A 19,671-nucleotide genomic window follows, 5' to 3' on the forward strand; every position below is an offset into this window, starting at 1 on the left:
GTCTCTTAATCACAGAAAGTGCCAATTTTTGCTGCCTGTTAGGGTAGAAGTTACTTGTGTTAATACTGAAATGGGGTAGCGAAATGGGGAATTTATGCACAAGGGTGTGCTTAAGGTATTGAAAAATACAGCTAATCTACGTAGATGAAATTTTGACTGAAGGCTTTTAGCTTCATCTTTTTCTGTATCTGATAAAATCTTGCTCTTCTACTGGAGCGTATTAGGAAACTTAAATTTAGGCAATGTTAGCAGTACTGCCTGTAATATAATGAGTTCTATAACGTACAGAAACCCCCACCCAGTGTACTTTATGTGAAAAGTCAGTTGAAAAGCTGTTTTCTCTTTCTTTTTTGGTCAAAAGTACTTCTAAAGTTATCAGAAAAGAATGAGGCTTTAGATCTGGAGCCTGTTGTTCATTTTCTCTGTGAAATTTCTGAGACCCTGAGATAACTTATTTGACAATGCTTAATCAATACAGAGTTTTTTAAGTATATATTTTAAAGTGTATATACAGCTGTAAGTAGATATAAAAGGCTTTGCAGAAAATTTAAGCTCCCATTGTCTTTTCCATATTAGACATGGTAAAATCAAGCCTTATCCACAGAGACAGTACACATTTACCAGTGGCATACAAATGTACTTCATCTTGACTGCATTACAAAAGTCTGCTTTCTAGACACAAATGAGTTCCAATTCTGGATATGAATTAGCTTTGTGCAGCAGACAACCAACACCTTGTTTACAAAAGTACATTTTCTTGATTCGTTTTGCTGGGAATTAATTTTAATAAGAAAAACACCTGTCTTCTTGTCTGACCACTGTTGACAGCATCAAAATCATTGAGTGACAAAGATGACAAGCTACCCCTACACTTCAGGTTTTTATTGATGTCTTTGGTATATAAGAAACTTGTGTTACGTGATGTTTAACAAGGACAATTTGTCAGTTCTATAGCATGGTCTATATGAAGGAGGAATAATGTCCCCATGTCAACTGAAGATGGGAAGGTTGCAGGAGATATTACCAGTCTTAATAATATGAACCTTGTCTGTAGAGATGCAGGCAAATCAACTTGTGTACTTTTTCATCTCACTGCCAGAGGGGGATTAGGCAAGCTTGTGTAAAAATTCATGTACTGTTACTCAGTAACGGATAGTTGAGATTTAGGAAGAAATTTTCTTATGAAGAATTACAGCTTTTTTTCCTTAGATGAAGTGAATTATTGCAGTTTTATTACTGTCATGTTTAACTCCTGTGGTTTTACAACTATGCAATATTGAATGAGAAATTATTAAAAGCACTATGAAGACATTGTTTCAGTGTGGAATTTACTTTTCATGTATTCAAAAGCTATTGGATATTCATCATTTTGTTTCAAAAAACTACCTGCAATATTCTCTAATAGGCTCAAATGGCTCCTTCAGATGTGGACCAATGATGCGTTCTTCGACAGCTGGTTAAAGTACATGGAAACAAAATGCCTTTTTGTGATGTGTGCCTTGCTTTATAAAACAGGAAGATCTCACCAGAAAATGTTTCTTCATATTGTCCTACATTAAGCTGTTTTCTAGGACATGTTGCCAGTAAACTCCCCAACTCCAAGCATTTCATACAGCTGAGTCTGAACCACAAATTCTGCTATTGGACATTCACATGCTTAACTTGAAGAATATGAAAAGAATCCCCTTAATTTTTTCAGCCTTAGGAGGTTTACAGCCTCCCAAAACAAATGTTAGCTCCTGAAAATTTAGAGTTCTGTGAAAGAGTTGAGTTAGTTTCCAATCACAATGCTCAAATCCAGATTTGTACCTTTTCACTTTGGTGTTCAGGTGAAAGGCAGGCCAACCCTTAGAAAAAAATCGTTGTCCTGATTTTCTAATTAGAAAAGTAGTCACAGAAATACAATCTTTTGGGCAATTTTTCTCATGCTCCCCATGGAGACTCTTTGACAGAGGCAGCAAAACCAAATTTTTTCTCATGACTCCTTACTTCATATATGAAACTTGAATGTATGCTCTGGGTGGGTCTCAAATAACTTGCATTTGATTTTTCAAATATGCTTATTATTATACAGTAATCTATAGTACTGAAAACACGTCATGAAGAAAGCAGTACGGGAAGGAATTAGTGACAAAAATAATACATTTTAAAATGATATTTTTAAAATGTTGCTTAATCACTATGGTGACTGGCATGCTTATTTGCATTTTAATGCAGTCACTTTGTTTACCTACACTTGCCTTGTTGTTTCATGTTGCCAAATACTTGGTTAATATTATTATTTCGCATTTTCAGTAATTATGAGGGGATTATGAGCATTATGTGATTTTGTATTTTTCTGTTTTTATTAATGTGAGGAATTTTTTTCACCCTCTAGCAAGGTTCTAAAGGAAATCTCTGTTGGAAATCTAAAGCCAAATGAAACGGTTGAAGCAAATCTAGAGGCACAACTGCTCTCCAAATTAGACCATCCAGCCATTGTCAAATTTTATGCAAGCTTTGTGGAGCGAGATAGTTTCTGCATTATCACTGAATACTGTGAGGTGAGACTTGTAGATTACTTTGAAGGAATTTGATGGAATGTGTGCACTAAAATAGGCTTTTAACAGAAACCTAGCTCAGGTGTTTAATGTATTAGTTTGAATTTTGTTCTTAACTTATTTACCACTTGTGATATCACCTATTATTGTTAGGCATATTTCATATAAGCAGTATTACTTGCTTGAGTGAGCTCATAGATTAAGAACCAACAAATCAGAGAAGGAGAAATCGGTAATATTAAATGCAAGTTCATTTCATTCAATATAGTCGATATTACAAGAAAGACTTAAATGCAGACACGTTACCAGATCTGTGGATCAACTCAGAAAGTCTTTACCACATATGTACTACTGACAAATAAGAGAGGATGAGATTGGGAATATGGGGGCACTGTGTGAAACTTGGTGTAAATGAGGGAGGGAAAATTCCCTTGTGCTTTGGAGGTGATTACAAGAAGCTTAAGCCTGATCATATGGATGATGAGTCTGCTAACAGCATTTGCTCTATTAGAAGAAGTGGAGAATGGCATATGACTCAAAGACCAGACTGCAGAGGATGCAACAAATATTAAGGCAGGATATACTATAGTATAGTTACCAGGTTTTTGATTACAGCATTTAATTTTCAAAAAAATGATGAAATCTCTCTGAAGGCTTTAAAATAAAAATTCAAATGTATTTAAGCCAACTTTTTAAGAATTTACATAAAATAAGTGCCTACTTTTGAGTTAAATATAGATGTGCTGTTTTAAAAAACATCTGTTATACATGCAGTGATCTTATGAAACTGTAAAGCAGACTTCAGTTGTGCTCCACTGTACATTTTAAACAGTTTGAAGGCTAATGACCTTGAACCTGTGGGTTACCTACCCACCATAGGTCTTGTATCAACTAATCACATTACTTTAAGCATTCACCTTTGGTGTGAATAGTTAGAGAAGGGATTGACCGAGAAAAAAGGGTTTGATAAGGTCTTTCTTGCACCATGGTAATCACAGGCTGCTGTAACACCCCTGGAAACCTCTTTTAGTCAGGGCAAAATAAGCTATCCTTCATGAAAACATCCCAATGTAGAGTCTGTCCAGGAACCAGGAGCTATATACTCAAACACATTTCTGGGTCCTAGGACCTGCTTCTGACCCTTTCCAAAAGGACAGAATATATGCAGCATCATTGCATTTGAGCAGTTACAATGTATTTAATCAAATGTTCAGAGAAAGAAAGTACAAAGCAAGTTTTCACACAGTGCTGTAAGATTTCTTTTCTATTTCAGAGTGAATACTTCCAGAAGGTATACTTTTGTATTTGCTTATCTATAGCACATCTTTCTAAGTAGTGGGATTTGGATCTTTTTTTTCCTGAAAAGATGTCTATTTAAATCCCGCATGAATTGAGAATGAGAAAAATGTGTTGCTACCTGATGCTGTTTGGAAGTCTAGTACAGTATATCCAGTTTCTCCTGCTTAAAACAATTACCACACTTTGCAGTAATTGGTACTCTTGTCGTAGACTCAAAGTAAAGAATAAACATCATGTTGTCATGGAAATAGAACTACCCTCTCACCCTCATTCTGTTTCCTCCAAAGTACTGTGGCTTTTTCATTCACTCTTACTTGAACAGTGTAGAGCAAGTCTGCTCAATGCAGCTGCCCAAGGCTGTACCTGTCCTGTGAACGAAGGAGAACGTTGAGCTCCATTGTTCAGCTTGGCATCTATAACCAAATTCTCTCGAAAGGAAGTACACCTATTCTGTTTTGATTTTGTTGAGTTTCTTTGACAGTTTGTCCTGATTCAGAACCTTACAGGCAATACAAACATTGTCATATAAGTCAGTTTTCAAGCAAAAATGCCTTCATGAACCTTGGATTTCATGTTGTGACATAAATTGGACTTCAATAAAATACAGTTTAAAAAAATAAAAAAAAAGTTCTAAATGTTGTAGCATTTTTAATACATCATAAAATAGATCTATTTGCACTTTCCCCCAGATGATTACTTCTGTCTCTTCAGTGTAGTCTCAGCTGTGATGTGGGTATACGTAGGCTAAGGAAATCTGAGGAAAAGGAATAACTAAAGTAATGAATGCCTATTCACATTATCAGTAATAAAACCTAAGCATTTGAATCCTGTTTTAAAAAAGTTACTGGTATGTTTGATGCTCTTGTCATTTATTTGGAAACTGTAGCTTGGAAACTTCCTTTATGTTTCATTTGTTAACTTCTGTGTGAACTTCATTATACTGACCTTCCAAAATGCAAAATTGGGTTACTAAACTTCTTCGGAGTTTAACGGCAATGGTATTTCAGCAAATCTTTTATGATGCATTTTTTTTAAACACAAAATGAAGGTTAAATTAATTGTAGGACATTGAGACCAGTCTTCTCTGCTTGAAGGTAAAAAGCCATACCATTGCTTCAGGGCATATGTAGTACTTTATTCTGCTGCTTTTGTTCTTCTTAGACCATGCAAAGGAAATCTCCCCCAGCCTAACAGAGTACCCACCAGGCCTAACTCTGTAGCTCCTATGCCTCTTTCCTCTGCATTTTTTGTGTCAATGTGTGATTGAGAGAGAGGACACACTGGAACAGGAGAAATGGTGATTGGAGCCTGCTGTACTTCAGCTCTCCTTACCTGATAGCATGTAGTCGTCTGGGGATGCCAGCCAGCTTGGGCTATTACTGCTGCTGGCTCCTGATGGTCCTGAGCAGCAGTCTGGAATAGGTGAGTCATTCCTGTCAAGGTGTGTGACTAGGCTCAGACATAGCCCATCTGGTTGCCATGCAGTAGGGTACCCAGCAAGGCATTTTCTTCCTTTTCTCCTCTGTATTGCAAGCCGCCATGGGGAAGCTGTTGAACAGTTGGAGTTGCAAAGGGGAGGCAGCTGTTCAGTGCTCCAAGGTCCCAGAAGAGCTTCTCTCTGGGCTGTGGGAGGGAGGCAGATGGAGCATTGAAGCCATATTCCCTTCCCTAGTGAATGAGCTGATTCAGACATTTCAATTTCAAGCTTGCCGGACATTGTCAGGGAATGCGTTTTTTTATATATGATAAAATGTATTTTCTCTTTTAACACAATCACTCTTGAATGTTGTGACCTAGAACCTCGGGGCCAAAATAATTGCTGCAGACCAAATCCCTGTCCAAGTATAGGGCAGAAATATATGGATCTTCAAGGACAGAATCTGCTTACTTTATAAAAAGTTATGTTGTAATATGGTGCACTGTGAGTTTGGGAACAGAAGAACAAGGAATGGTGAAGAGGCCATAAAATATTGAGAGTCAACAGTGGAGAGGTTGATGAAGGGAAATGGCATATTCCCATAGAATTCACATAACAAGTGATCTATTTTCTATACTCTTATCACAGTGGTAGAGGTTAGACTATTTTCTTGTACAAGGCACATAAAACTTCTGATTTTATGCGGAATGTGTAATGTAAAAGTAATGATTAATGGAGAATAAGCTGTCTTGATGTAAGGTCATTAATCACTTAGAGTGTAATAAGAATCACAGTCCCTTTGCTCTGGGGTTAGTTACCTCAACTCAGTGCTTTCCACTAAGGTGCTTTTGTGTAGACGAAATCCATTTATTTTATAACTAAATGAACAACAAAATGACAAACATCTCTATTTTTCAAAAAAATAATGAACTTTGATTCTGATATGCATATTTCTGGTTAATTAATGAGAGTTTACCTTGACTGTGCATCATTTGACTTAAGTGAGTGGAAATAATACAATAAATGTTTGTAAATTTGGGAAATCATTTTTAAATGATTTATATTTAAATAAATTTATAAATATATGTAACATAAATATTTGGATTTATATTTTAAAATATTTTTTAAAAATAAAATTTATCTGAACAATATTCAGATCAAGGGGGAGATTTATTTTACTTAACTTAAGTGTCTACATAGGAGCCAGTCAATATACACCCTCATCATGAGTCCTTGTTGAGAAACAGTATTTCTGCAACATGATCCATATCTTCCTAAGATAGACATCTAAATGAAAGACATAAATTGTACTTCGTAAGTGCCTGTTCCTTCGCATTAACTATAAAGGGCATTTGAAGTGACTAGCTCAGATGTAGATGTCTAAGTTGGGTGACATGAAGTGAGAACAGCTGAAAACTTCAGTGATTTTGTATTTCAGTAACAGAACACTGACATACTTGTATGTAGCCAGGCTGCTTGATCTCATTTTGATCTTCAGTTCTATATGCTTTTGGTGCTTGTGAGAGTTTGGAATTCATGTGCATGCCTTAATTTTACAGAATATGTGGTATGAAGCCTGGAGGTCTAAGAAAATGGAGTCCTATACTTTAGTGAAGGAGAAGACATTTTAAAAATTTACTTTAAAATGTACAAATATGTTTTGTTATTTTTCAGGGTGGAGATCTAGATTTTAAAATACAAGAGTACAAAGAATCTGGGAATATATTCACTCAAAGACAAATAATAGAATGGTTTATACAGTTGTTACTCGGAGTCAACTATATGCATGAAAGGTACAGTCATTTACTTTAATATTTGCATTTAGCTTGGGAGGGGAGTGAGTAGACTTATACTAACTAGATATTCAAATAGAAATGAAGCGATATTGATCATTTTATATTGATATAAAATCCAGTTCACCAAACTGGAGTTCCTGTAGTATACCTAAAATATTGTTATATCCTGCAAGAACGTTCCCCTTTTAAAGTGTGTTATATTTTTAGCAGTGCAATAGTAGATTTTAGCATTAGACATACTTTGTATAGGATCCAAGTGAAAAATTTAGTGCAATAGAAAAAAATAGAAAAAATATAGTACAATAGTTCAATATTGTTAGGTTAAAATGGATTGAAAGGTTAACATAAAGTCACCTTTTTTAAAGGGAGACAGTGTACTAGAACTGTCGTGGATGTTTAATGTGAAGACTCAAATGTATATGCTTTTCCCACTAAAATCAGTGAAGTTGCATAGATATTTCTTTGAAAACAGTCATTAATTTCATTGGCACATCAAAGATTCACCTAAAAATTTGCAGTAGGTCATCCATGCAATGATGTCTCTCTGATTAATTAACACATTTCATAACTAATAATGTAAGATTCCATGCCACCAGAGGCATCAAATTAGTCACTCTGTGGAGAGTCAAAGAGCAGTTGTTTAAAAACTTCCCTGCTGCAGGCAAGTGAAGAGAGTAAAGGTTTCACTGCAAAGCTTAAAAAGTTTTGCTTAAGCCTCAGGAATCTGGCAGCATGACAGTCCTCTGGCTCTGCTTGTAACACACTCCACACATGATGCTCACACAAATTTACAGACTGTTGGACAACTGTGGAGATTACACCTGGTTTGAGCGAAGGTGAAAACAGGTGACTGCCCTAGCTAGTCGATCCCCACTAGTGTCATTCTTGCCTGGAATGTGATTTCCATAGACTAACTTTAGTGTTTTAAATCGTTCTCTCATTGCCAGTGCACTGGAAATGCAAGTGTCTGGTGCCCCTTATACATCCTGCTATGCTGTCACCTTGGAGTTGCATGGGGCTATTTAGCATGACTAAAGGTAGGGTGGCAAAGTGCTTTGCTGAGTCAGGACAAAATGCCTAGCATGCTGCCAGATTGAGGGCTAGAGGAGTAGCCAGGCAAATGGGAATGAAAGACTCCTCTTCTAGTGGCTCCTCAGAAAGAGTAAGACTGAAGAAGTTAGCCTGGCTTTCAGCCTCTTCTCGCCTTTGTCTGTTTGTTGCTTTTGACTACTGCCAGCTCTGAAATATCACATTAATGAAAAAGATAGAGAATCCTTTCTAGAGAGTATCATTGCCCAAAAGTCAAGGATTTTTCATCCTGCCAAGCTGAAATATTTGGACTGGTATTACTATTGATCTTTCAGAAATGAGAATTCCATTTCTGCAAAGCTTCTTAGCAGAGGCTAGGATGTTTATCTGTAATTGTCTTGTCTGGCATCTACTCTGTCAGTTGTAAATAACTAAATTGGACACTACCTCACTGAAATTGTAGGTGCCTGATTTGGGGAGGAGATGAGCCAGTCTGTCCGAAATACTGGTCTAAATTATGAATATAGCCAGAACAGAGAGGTGTTTATGTTTGATAATAAGGTTACACTCCAGAACTTGGGAGATGAGGATTCAGTCTTTTTAAGCTGAATAGAAAACTAGAATCCATAATCATCTGCTTTCTGCATGAGTACTCAAAACCCAAGATTATTATGCAGCAGATTGATGTAGCTGTTTCAAATATATTTAAACTTTCAGATTTCACAGCAGGACCTGGGCCAAGGTTGATTGCCTAAACCTGAATTGCAACAGAGCAGTAGATGGAAATATTCACCTGTTACCAAGAATACACATTTCTGGGCATGCATGGGCAGCTAAAGTATACCTAGGAAATGTGTGACCTACTCTGAGAGATGCCTAATGAGCTTTTTCACCTACAGTATCACACAGTACAGGAAAAAAAAGCAGAGTGAATTGCTGTCCAGCACTCAAAGCATTTTGTTTCCTAAATGCCAATTTATGTGGGACTTGGACATGATGTGCCACCCCCACAGACTACAGTGATGGGAGCACAGCGAACAGTGCTCAGTTATGATGCTGTGTTCTTCAGCATTCACCTCAGGCAGAAAGAACAAAAGGAAGTTGAAATAATACCCTTTGGTGTTCAACTAAACTAGAAGGCTTTTTTCCTCCTGGAACTCCCATTTAGCATTAAAAATGTTTGTAACCTAGAAAGTCCACTTTTGATGAAATCCTTGCTTTACGATATGTGCTTAGACAATGTGTTGTATAGACTAATGCATAATAATAATAATAAATTATAAAAGTTCTTTTTTTGTCTCTCATCTCCTGTATTTCCTCATGCCTCTGTTGTCTCAAATTCTCCCCTCTGTTCCTTTCGTCTACTCATCTTTTCTCTTATTTATTTTTCTCATCTTCTACTTGTTCTCAGATAAATCTTGACAGTTTTTTCTTTAGTTGCATTTCCTTTATTGCATTTTAACTCAATGCTCATTAGAAAATTAATTCTCTGTCTTATAAGTATTGAGCCAAAAAATAGCTAAAATGGAAAAGCCTAGGCTTAAAAAATTCTAAAACTTCTTACTGAAGTACATATGAATTACTGAAATATAAACACATAATTTTCCTCTGTTTTCTATAGAGGATTTATATAAGATTTCTTCAATACCAATATGGGAAAAAAGTATCATATATATTTTTAATTATGTTCCAATGCAAAGAAAACTTTGCTTTAGAATTAGAAGCTATAAGTGTTCAAAAACTATGGGTTGTACTTCCTAGTGCAATTCCCAGGAAAAGCCAGCTGCTGTGGATGGGAGTTTTTATTCCAGGACATTCGTTTTTATTTCTGGCTTTAGATATAGACTATTCTCTTGGGATTCCTTCTTGCACAGCTGTAGGCGAACTTCTGCAGGTTTTGAAACTTCCCATGCTAGAGTCTTATCGACAGATTCTACCACAAGGCTTTTTTGCTACCTAAAATTTTTCTTTCGTGATGATAAAGATTATACAGATCAGACATTCTTGTCTTTTACTTATGCTTCATAAATCCTGGAGGGGGTATGAATATCTCATGGTGATTATGCTACCTATTGTGTATTTTACATAATTGGAAGGATTTTTGTATTTAAATTTGAAAGTTAAATTATCTAGAATAAATAGATTCAGTCCTCGTTTATCACTGGTATAACCAAAGAGAGAAATAAAGGACAGACACAAAGCTGGTCTTACCTAGATGGAGACATTTAGCATGAAATCATCATCTAGTCTTTCTGGCATACTTGCAATTCCTCACGCATTAGTGAACAAAATTGATCCCACAGCATTCAGGCAAGCAGACCACTGAATAGTTTGACCTTAATTTGAATAAAGCTGACCATTAGGTTATCCATCACTTTGCTAATCTTTACGAACAGAATGCTTACACAGAGATTTTCATATAGTCACCAGCTGTGTAAACATTTCATATAGTAAAAATTTCATATAGTGACCAGCTGTGTAAACGAATCTGTTGCTTTCAGTCTACAGGGCAGCAGCCTTTGCTCAAGTAGTTTATCTGGATTTCACTTTGTCTTCTGTAGCACAGGAGTCAAGTTTGCCGAAAACATCTCAGGTGTCTGTAGTTCTTCAGATAGAGAAATCCACTGCAGAATATTTCATAGCAGTAAATTGCTTCATCTTAAATCAGTTTTTCCTGCGAGTATGTTGCAGAGGAAGCTTTATTCTATGTGAGCAGGCTGCCCACTGCACATTGATTCATGCTGCTTTTTTATGACTATGAGCCATCAAGCATGTACTGTAGAGTACGTAGGTATGGGTACATTTATACTATCTTTAACAGCTACATTTGCTCAAATTTGAATCCATCCTTAAGTGCTAAATTCTACCCAAAATATGAATAACAGTTTTGCTGCCTGTCAAGTTAGATTAAGTTTTGATAGGGCCTGGTTAACTCATGTTGCTGTTATGAATCTCTCTCTGGTTATGACAAAAAGTCACAGGCTTTCTTAAACCGAATTTAAAGTGCAGGCTTAACATTTATTTATTACTAGAATTAAAGTCACATTTTCAGTTAAGGTTTCAGCTTGTAACTTGTTTATCTTTTAACATATTCTAGCAGAATAAGGTGGCTGGTATCCAGAAACATCACCATGGGGAAGTTCTTCAGACCCACTCTGAGTGGTGTCTTTTATACCTGAGTTTATCTGCTTAAAGAGTCTTTATTCTTTATTTTATCTGCTTAAATATTCTATTATCCAATATTTCTTAGCCTTATTAATTCATTGGAGTACCTTATAATTTTTGGCAACACTATTGTGACCAAAGTATCTTCTCTTTATCTCATTTTCAAGTAGTAAGTTCCTGAAAGCTTTCTGGATAGGTTTTATGTATGAAGATACCTCTTATTCAGATCACAGATATCCAACAAAGTTTTAGGTTCAAGGAGTGGTGTACTCTCATATACAAATACTGGTTGTATTTCTACAAAAGTAAAAAAAAAAGATTTTAAACTACCAACACTCAGATACAATACACAAGAAAAACCTCGCTCAGTGAAGTCAAGTTCTTTCAAAGGCTCTGTGCCGTGTATAGTAAGGAAAGACTTTATGAATCTATACTAACAGAGCAAGATTTATGTAAAGCTAAACGTATATATAGACTTATGAAATAATAGTAGATATCATATTAGCTTAATTTGCTTATTAAATGTAATGCATGATGAATGTACATGTATTGCTCTAGAAAGCGACCAAATATAGAACACATTATTTATAAACATCAGTAGAAGCACACTAAATAAACCTTTAATTTCTCCCAATGTGCAGCCAAATAAACTCTCTCTAGAAGTATTACTTTCAAGTGATTACTTTCACAAAAACTGGAAAAAATAATTGCAGTAAAAACTCTTTTCATCCCATTAAATTAAAAATATTTCTTTTCATATGCAGTCTATGTGCCTAGCACAATATCTTCTGAATATACTGAACGATAAAATTATTACCTTTCTCATATGCAAAAATTCTTTTCAAATGAGGTGCGGACTAAATTGCTTATTTAAATTGTTTAAGTATTTTCTTGTAGTCTTAATATGGAAACTCATTTGGAAAACTTTTCAGTATCTTAATGCATACAAATTTAATAATTCCATAAAATTTGAGACAAAACTTGTGGATTGCCAAAGAACAATTAAAGTCTGTTACCACGTTGGAATTTTCTGCTCACCTTTCAAGAATCTTAGCGCCCCTATTGCTTTCTTTGTCCATTCTGAATGGCTGGGGAACTACTATATTTGTATTAGCAAATATAGTACCGCTCACCAGTACATACTGAATACTATTGTTCTGACTTCCTCTTGATTAGAGCTGACAACTAATGCTGTGCTATAAGGAACTCAAAGGTGGATGGTTTTAAGTTTAGTTGAGGTTGTAGGTAGCCCTCTTGGAAGTGTTATTAACAAGAATTAATTGAGAATTCTGTGTGTACTGTAGAGGTATTTTGTTTATTTCCCGAATGGGAAGGGCAAGTACTGTCACGCATTAAGATTTCAAGAAATTGAGGCAATGCTGTTTGTCCCAGCATGGTGTGTAGTTTATGATGTTGCTTCAGTCCTTGATGGAGGAATAAATCTGTTAAATTCCTTTTGATCCTTGGGTTCTGTTATCTACAAGAAAGCTTCCAGGCCATTACTGTAGCAATTTGAACTAATAGCCTAGCCTACATACATATTGCTCTTTCAAGCAATATGTTTTCTCTGAAGGAGAGTTCTCTGAGCTTTGAGGATCTTATTGCTGTTTTCCCCACCCCTAACTGTATTGTGAGACATCTCATTCTTCTGGCTGAAAATAGGATATAATGCTTTTAAGAAGAGTCAGTGAGGAAGAGAGTGCAACACACTTTTCTCCCTTCTACTGCAGCTCATGTCAAATCCTTATCAGTATTCTCAAACTGGGACTCCTGGGTGCATTTTTATTATCCTGGCTGCTTAGGCAGTCATGCTGCCTGTGGACATCTATGAATGTACCTCCGTGTTTATGTGGAGCTCTTTAATGCCATTTTGTGTGTATTGTCACTGACAGGTCAGGCTTTAATAGTAGCAGGCTAGCCGTGCTAACGAGGAACACAGATCGAAGGGATGCTTGAGATATTTGATACTTGACTGAATCCTTCAAGTTGGATGAGGTTGAATTTCCTTTTATATTCCAGGCGAATACTTCACAGAGATTTGAAAGCAAAGAATATATTTTTGAAAGACAATTTTCTTAAAATTGGTAAGATTTCCTTACTTTTGAAGACACATTTTAGTGTGATAGAACACTCCAGCATAAATGTGGTGAATAAGGAGATTTAGATAAGGTGATATCTAATACAGTGTTTTAATTTCTTGTCAAACATTTATTTGATAGTCACACACAAGAAAAGGGGCCCAGAAAGCCTGTAGGATCTCCAACCTGGGGATACTCAGAACTCAACTGGACATGGACCTGAGGCTGCCCTCATGTAACTTTGAAGTTGGCCCTGCTTTGGGGGTTTTGGATTAGATGATCTCCAGAGCCCCTTCAAATCTACATTATTCTGTAGTTCTATGATTTTGTGGTGCTTTTAAGAATTATGGTAATTTGATTTTTTCCATATTTTAAAATTTTGACAAATTATTTCCATGGACAGTTATTCTGTTGTGTCTAACAATAAAAACAGTGACTTTATATGAATATATGAGTATTTGTATATGCTCTTGAAATGTAAAAATATACTTAGGAACTTACCTTTTTATAATTATTCATGCTTTTAATCTAATAGGGATTTCCTGATCTATATACTAGTTCATTCTCTTTATTTACAAAATTCAGTATTCCTAGGCTAACTTCAGTATTTTATTTCCACTAAAATTATTTTGTGTTAATTTCATTTTCATTAAAAGTGTTAGGCATTTATTATAACAACTTGATCTGAGCATATTTCTGATTTCTGTGTAGTGCTCATCACAGTGGTGCAAAAGTATCAGACTTTGGTACTTACAGCTATTGACTGCATACACATTGACAGGGCAAAACTTTATGGCAACAATATCTTTAGCCTTGATCTGTAGAAGTTACCTGAACAGGTAGAAAAAGGCTTGTATTTTATTTTAATTCCTTAGCCTATTTGCTGGTAATATAAGCAGTGTTGGGTAAAGGCTAATCCTCTCTTTCTTTTAAATGGATGTTAAATGGAGATGGGGAAGTATGTCAGGCATTTACAAAAAATTTTAAATAAGACGGACATCCAGATAAGAATTTTTTTCTGGTTACAATCAGTTGGGTTTGAGTTTCAAGTGGTGATCAGGAGATGAAGAAGTTCTCCATCCCATTACCAATATACTGAGTTGTCCAATAAACTGCATTTTTGTGTTGACATCTTCAGAGCTTTGACAGTTTGTGCAAGCTGAGTATATGACTCCTAATTTAAAAAATTAAATGTGAACAGAAATGTATATGAAATATGTAGTAACCTTGAAGTTCTTTGTATTAATTTTAGTCTTCTTATTAATTTAATTGTTTTGTGGGGTCTTCCTATTGTTATCGTTAGGGGACTTTGGAGTTTCCTGTCTTTTGATGGGTTCATGTGATCTTGCGACTACATTTACTGGGACACCATACTACATGAGCCCAGAGGCACTGAAGCACCAGGGATATAACACAAAATCTGACATTTGGTGAGTAGTCAGCATGCTATTTCGGTTGGATTATTCATTCAGTCAAAAGGAAAATTAGATAAAATGGCATTTGCTAGGTCACCATTTGCTGTATTTAGGAAATTACTTTTTTTAAAAAAAAAGAGGTTCATCTTAATGTAAAAGGAAGCAGGGCTTCTTCAGTAGGGTGCTCACATTTCTCCACTAAGACTGTTCCAGGAAAATTCTGTTATATGTTACAATTCAAAGGTTTGCTCTTTGTATTAAGAAGCAGGTAGTTTACTGCTTTATAGTTATCTGAGGCTTCAAAGGAGAGTAAGATTCAACTCCTTTTTGTGCCGTGACACAGGGTGACTGTGGACTGAGTCCATGTTCTGCTAGGAAGGAGGAAATCTTTTTCTTTCTGTTATTGAGAAACATCAATGGAAACAAGAAACTTTCTGTGAAACTTTCAAGTGGACAAGAAAAGAGTGATTCCAGCCTGAGAGGGAATCAGGAGGAGCTTCTTAGGAAAGCACTTTGGAAAGTGCTGGATGCAAAATGGCACTCTGTTTTAGACAAGGCTTAAGGGTAGGTGCCTGAGGAAGAAAACAAAGTGCCAATCCTGCATTCATATGATAAGAAAAATCCTGGAGATCAGGACTTCCTGAGGTGTTGGTTCAAAAATCAAGTTGAGAACCTGAGATCTGTTGAAAGATTATGAAACCTTTGGGCGTGCAGGTTCCTTTTTGTAGTATTTCAAATCAGGAAATTTCCTTCATAAAGCCTTTAACCACAGGAACGTAGTTTGTTTACTTGATAATTTAATCTAACTTTCACTCCATTCTGCATTTTCAAAATATATTTGAGAGTGCAAGATATAATTCTAAAAGTTGAGAACAGTAACAGTAAGCAGTTTTAACTGGTAACAATGATTTTTCACAGTTAACAGTCTCAATCCAGTCAACAGATGAGTCAAGAAACTTATCTCATGCTCCAAATAGTGGAACTGACATGGATTTAATGTAAGATTCTGTCTTGTTCATCTGTATCAAAACAAATACATGTAGTCAATAAAAATATAGTGAGAGGAGATTTCAAAAGATATAAGAATTAATGAACAGGCAGAGAAACTTGCCTTTTATGTTCTGTTACTGTAAGGAATAATTTCCTCTTATTGCAGTTGAAATTGGATGTAAAGAATGTAGTTAAGTTCCATTCATAATTACAGGTCTTAATCCGTGTAAGTCATACAGAGTAAATAAAAGCAGGAATTGGCCCAGTAATTTATAGGCGATATGTTGATCACCCTTTTTAAGTTTACAAAATAGCAGAAAAAAGCCCAACAAAACAAGTCACTAGCTAGTAGATTTCTGTTATATTTTGTGCATTTGTAATTCCAAAGCAGTAACCTATGCAGAGTTCTCAGCTGGGGGTTGGAGTTGCCCTCAGTAGGAAGTTCTTGGCCCTCAGTAGGGGCACTAAGGACCGGTAGTGCCCTGACTCATGAAACCCCCTAGGCTTCTCTTTGTGAGCCAAGAAACTCATGTGATGAAGACTTGTCAACCATCATCATTCATATTTGTGATTGTTACATTGGTCCCTTGCATCTCTTCATTTAATATTTTAAAATTGAATCTGTTTCTTTTTTTTTTTTTTGATTTGCTGTCTTTTTTACACTCTGTCAGTAGTCACTGGGCCCATGTGAGTTTGAATTGTCCATCTCACTTACTCTATTTGTGAACCCTCCTGTCCACTCCTTTGATCTGTACATCTCATTCCAGCCCATTGTGTTTTGAGAACCCTCAATAGCACTATGCACCAAAGTTTTTATATCATTTAGCATTTTCATTTCATAAGACATCATTTCATTTATCTTCCTTTTTCTTTGATTGTATATGATGAGATCTGTGTCAAAACTTTGAAACTTTTTACAGCTTTGCATCTGGTTTTTGACTCTGGAATTTTTTAGTGGATTTTTGCTAAACGTTTGGTGATTAAGACGTTTGCATATGACAGTAGGATATTGGTGATCAGCAAGCAGCATGCTTCATTTTTGAACATATATCTTTGCGTAATGTTTAGGGGAAACTGGGGAAGAGATGTAGGGGCAGGATAAAGACCATTCTCCACAAGTTCAATGGAAAGTGTACTAGCTGCAGGGACAATCTAATCTCCATTCTTTGAAATAGAAATTGGTGATTGAGGTGACTGTGCCTTGCAGGAGATCAGTTGAGCTGTTGGCTTTAGAAACAAAGTCACTTTTATTTGAATGTATGTAGAAGACACATTCTCTTCAAAGTTCACTTGGCAGCTGTTTTTAGCCTATCATGACCTGGTAACTGAGGGTGGATGAGTTTCTGCAGCCTTTTGTTATCAAGCTGGTACAAGGGTTGGTAAATTTGCATATCTCTCCCTATTGAGAAACCTCTTTAATTATGAGATAAAAATATATTTTTAATAAAGCTGATGAAAGCTCAGTTTTAGTTGCTAGATACATGAGAACTCTGCTGCAGTTCTGCTGCTGTTTTAGGGGTTTTGTTTTTGGGCTTTCTTTAGCACGACAGCTCATTTTCCTGGAGCCAGTAAATTCAGCTTATTAGAGAAATTAGTTTCCTGCAAAGAATGATAGCAAGTTTCTACCTTTAGGAGCACGTCATCCTGCTTAGCTTGTTGGTTTACAAAGGGTAAATTCTTAGCCTTATTAAATCATTTGGAGTTTTGCATTTGATTTCAATTTATCCCACAGTTCTACTTCATTTTGTCTAATTAGTTCTGTACTGGCATCATTATTTATAATAAGGTCTCTCTCTATATACGAGATATATATATATATATATAAATATATATACAGCATAATAGCTTTTTTTTTTTTTTTTTTGTATTCTCATTGAATGTAAAACCCAGGAGAGGATGAAACAGGGTTAATTCCACACTGGCTAAAACGATGTAGGATTTTTACAATTCAAGAGACAGTATGTTCTCTTTGATTCTGACTTCAGCAGAGTAATGTATAGGTATTCCACACAGAACTGTTATTCCTTGTCTCGTTATTTATTCTTGTACCCAAGGTCAGACTTGATGAGGCTGCTTTTATGTCCTTCAAACTACAATATATTCTACAGCCCTAATACATCCATCCATGAGAAAGGAGGAAACGACAGAATTTTCTGTTGGGCTGAGGAACAGCCTACTCCCATTCACACAATTTTTATGTAGCGGTACATAAGGAAGCCCTAGTAGACGTGAACTTCATATATAAGCTTCATATAATCTTACCCTCAATCCTACCCTAAGCAGCAGGCCTATGCCACTTGTGCTACTGGGGACCAAACATGGTTATAGGAAATGACTGAGGGAGCGAGCGTTCAGTCAACTTTGATTCTACAATATTTGTAAGTGCCTAACATAGATGGGACATCTATTTGATAGATCTATCAGTAACCTCTCCAAAACTTTATAGAGCAGGTTGCTTTTCTTAAAATTAGTTAAAATAATGTGAAATGGAATATTTCTAATGGTAAACCACATCAGCACTTAAAACTTCTAGTTTTGCACAAATAGCCATAATGGCATAGAAGTTAGTAAAGCTAAATGGTGTGATATATGGATATTTTTGTCGCTGCTGGAAAGGACCAGTCTTGAACTCCACAAAAAGCCTGTGCCCTTAGGGTCATGCAAATGGAAAGAAGATCGGACTGAAACTCTAGACTTCAAATGAAGGTTGGGTGAAAGCAAATGGCAAACCTCCAACACAGGGTTGGAACATCTGGGCTGTCTGTGGGATGTTATGCACAGGAAGACTTAGCATCCAGACTTCAGGGCTCAGCTTTGAGGTACCGTCCAAGAGTTTTCAGTGAAAAACTGAATTATAATATATTCCCCCCAGATGTTATTCTTTTTCCAATGTAGTTAAATCTGAATGTTCACAGCACTTTATCCTATGAGTTGATGCGGGTCATTATCCACTTATTTTGGTGTTTTCTGAGTGCTTATTAAACATGCAGGTAGCACAACATGTGGATACCTCCTGCCACCGAGCGATTACTGTGAAGTCCTTCTGCAGTGCTTATGGCTGCGTGAGAATGTGCTGACTACCTTGGAGGAAGCACTCTTTAATAACAGAGTTTCTATAGCTGACAATTTTATATGATTGTTAGAGCTGGCTTCGCATGCCTTACCAGAGTAAGATAAAGGGCTTTGATGCAAGTAATTCCATTTATTGTCTGAACCCTCTAGCAGAAGTAGCATAATCATTGCTTGTCTGCATTTAATGACTCTGCAGGAGGTAAGTTGGTTCAGAAGAAAGTCCAGCACTCCTGCTGCTTGCTGCAAAACACAGCTCAGTCCATGGCCATGGTCACACTGGAAAGAGCAGCCTCCAAAATACTGTCTCTTGCAGCTGCTGGCCTTGCACTCCATGGTAGCACTGCAAATTGCTGAGCATCCGTGCTGGAAGAGCCTGTGTCCACAGAAGACAGGAGGCGCCAGGGTTAGGAGCCCGGGGCTTGGAGGTGCCAATGCTCCTATGTTACAGAAGTACTTCTAGCATAATTTTTGCTCCTGTTGCATGCTGATTTGTGGACTTTGGTTCTGCAGGGAAGAGACTTTGTTTGGGTGACAGAAAGATCTGCTTTTGTCTGTTTATATCAAAACTGTACACAGGCACAAGCAAACTTGAAGAAGAAAAAAAGAAGCGGTCTCTGTAGATGAAAACTTGAGCAGGCTAGCTCGAGTCTCCTGGGGCTGCTCAGTCCTTTTTTAAACTTTAACTCATGTTCATCCCTTTAACACAGGTGTTAATGCAGAAAGCTGGCTCTTGAGCTGTTGTAATTTGCCATACCTGGTAGCTGCCAGTCAAATCAGAGGGACAGTCCTGAAACAAACACTCCTGAAAGGAGAGGAAGCGGATTTCAGAGGCAGAAAGGGAGGAGTCCTCAGGCACCTTTGGAAAGCCTC

The 19,671-nt window shown here is 36.5% G+C and overlaps 1 protein-coding gene across 5 annotated transcripts in view; it reads left to right on the forward strand.

Moving 5' to 3' along the window:
* Positions 1–19,671, forward strand: part of NEK11 (NIMA related kinase 11) — a 110,530-nt gene that overhangs the window by 19,549 nt on the left and 71,310 nt on the right. For 4 of the 5 annotated variants that reach the window (XM_064506397.1, XM_064506399.1, XM_064506400.1 and 1 more), the window contains exons 3-6: positions 2,378–2,543; positions 6,931–7,049; positions 13,266–13,330; positions 14,628–14,754. In XM_064506397.1, coding sequence (XP_064362467.1) covers positions 2,378–2,543; positions 6,931–7,049; positions 13,266–13,330; positions 14,628–14,754 — 477 coding nt within the window. The remainder of the gene's footprint in view (positions 1–2,377; positions 2,544–6,930; positions 7,050–13,265; positions 13,331–14,627; positions 14,755–19,671) is intronic. The other variant, XM_064506401.1, reaches the window with a different exon arrangement.

The sequence above is a fragment of the Dromaius novaehollandiae genome, chromosome 2 (assembly GCF_036370855.1).
Source record: "Dromaius novaehollandiae isolate bDroNov1 chromosome 2, bDroNov1.hap1, whole genome shotgun sequence".
In the NCBI taxonomy this organism is placed as follows: Eukaryota; Metazoa; Chordata; class Aves; order Casuariiformes; family Dromaiidae; genus Dromaius; species Dromaius novaehollandiae.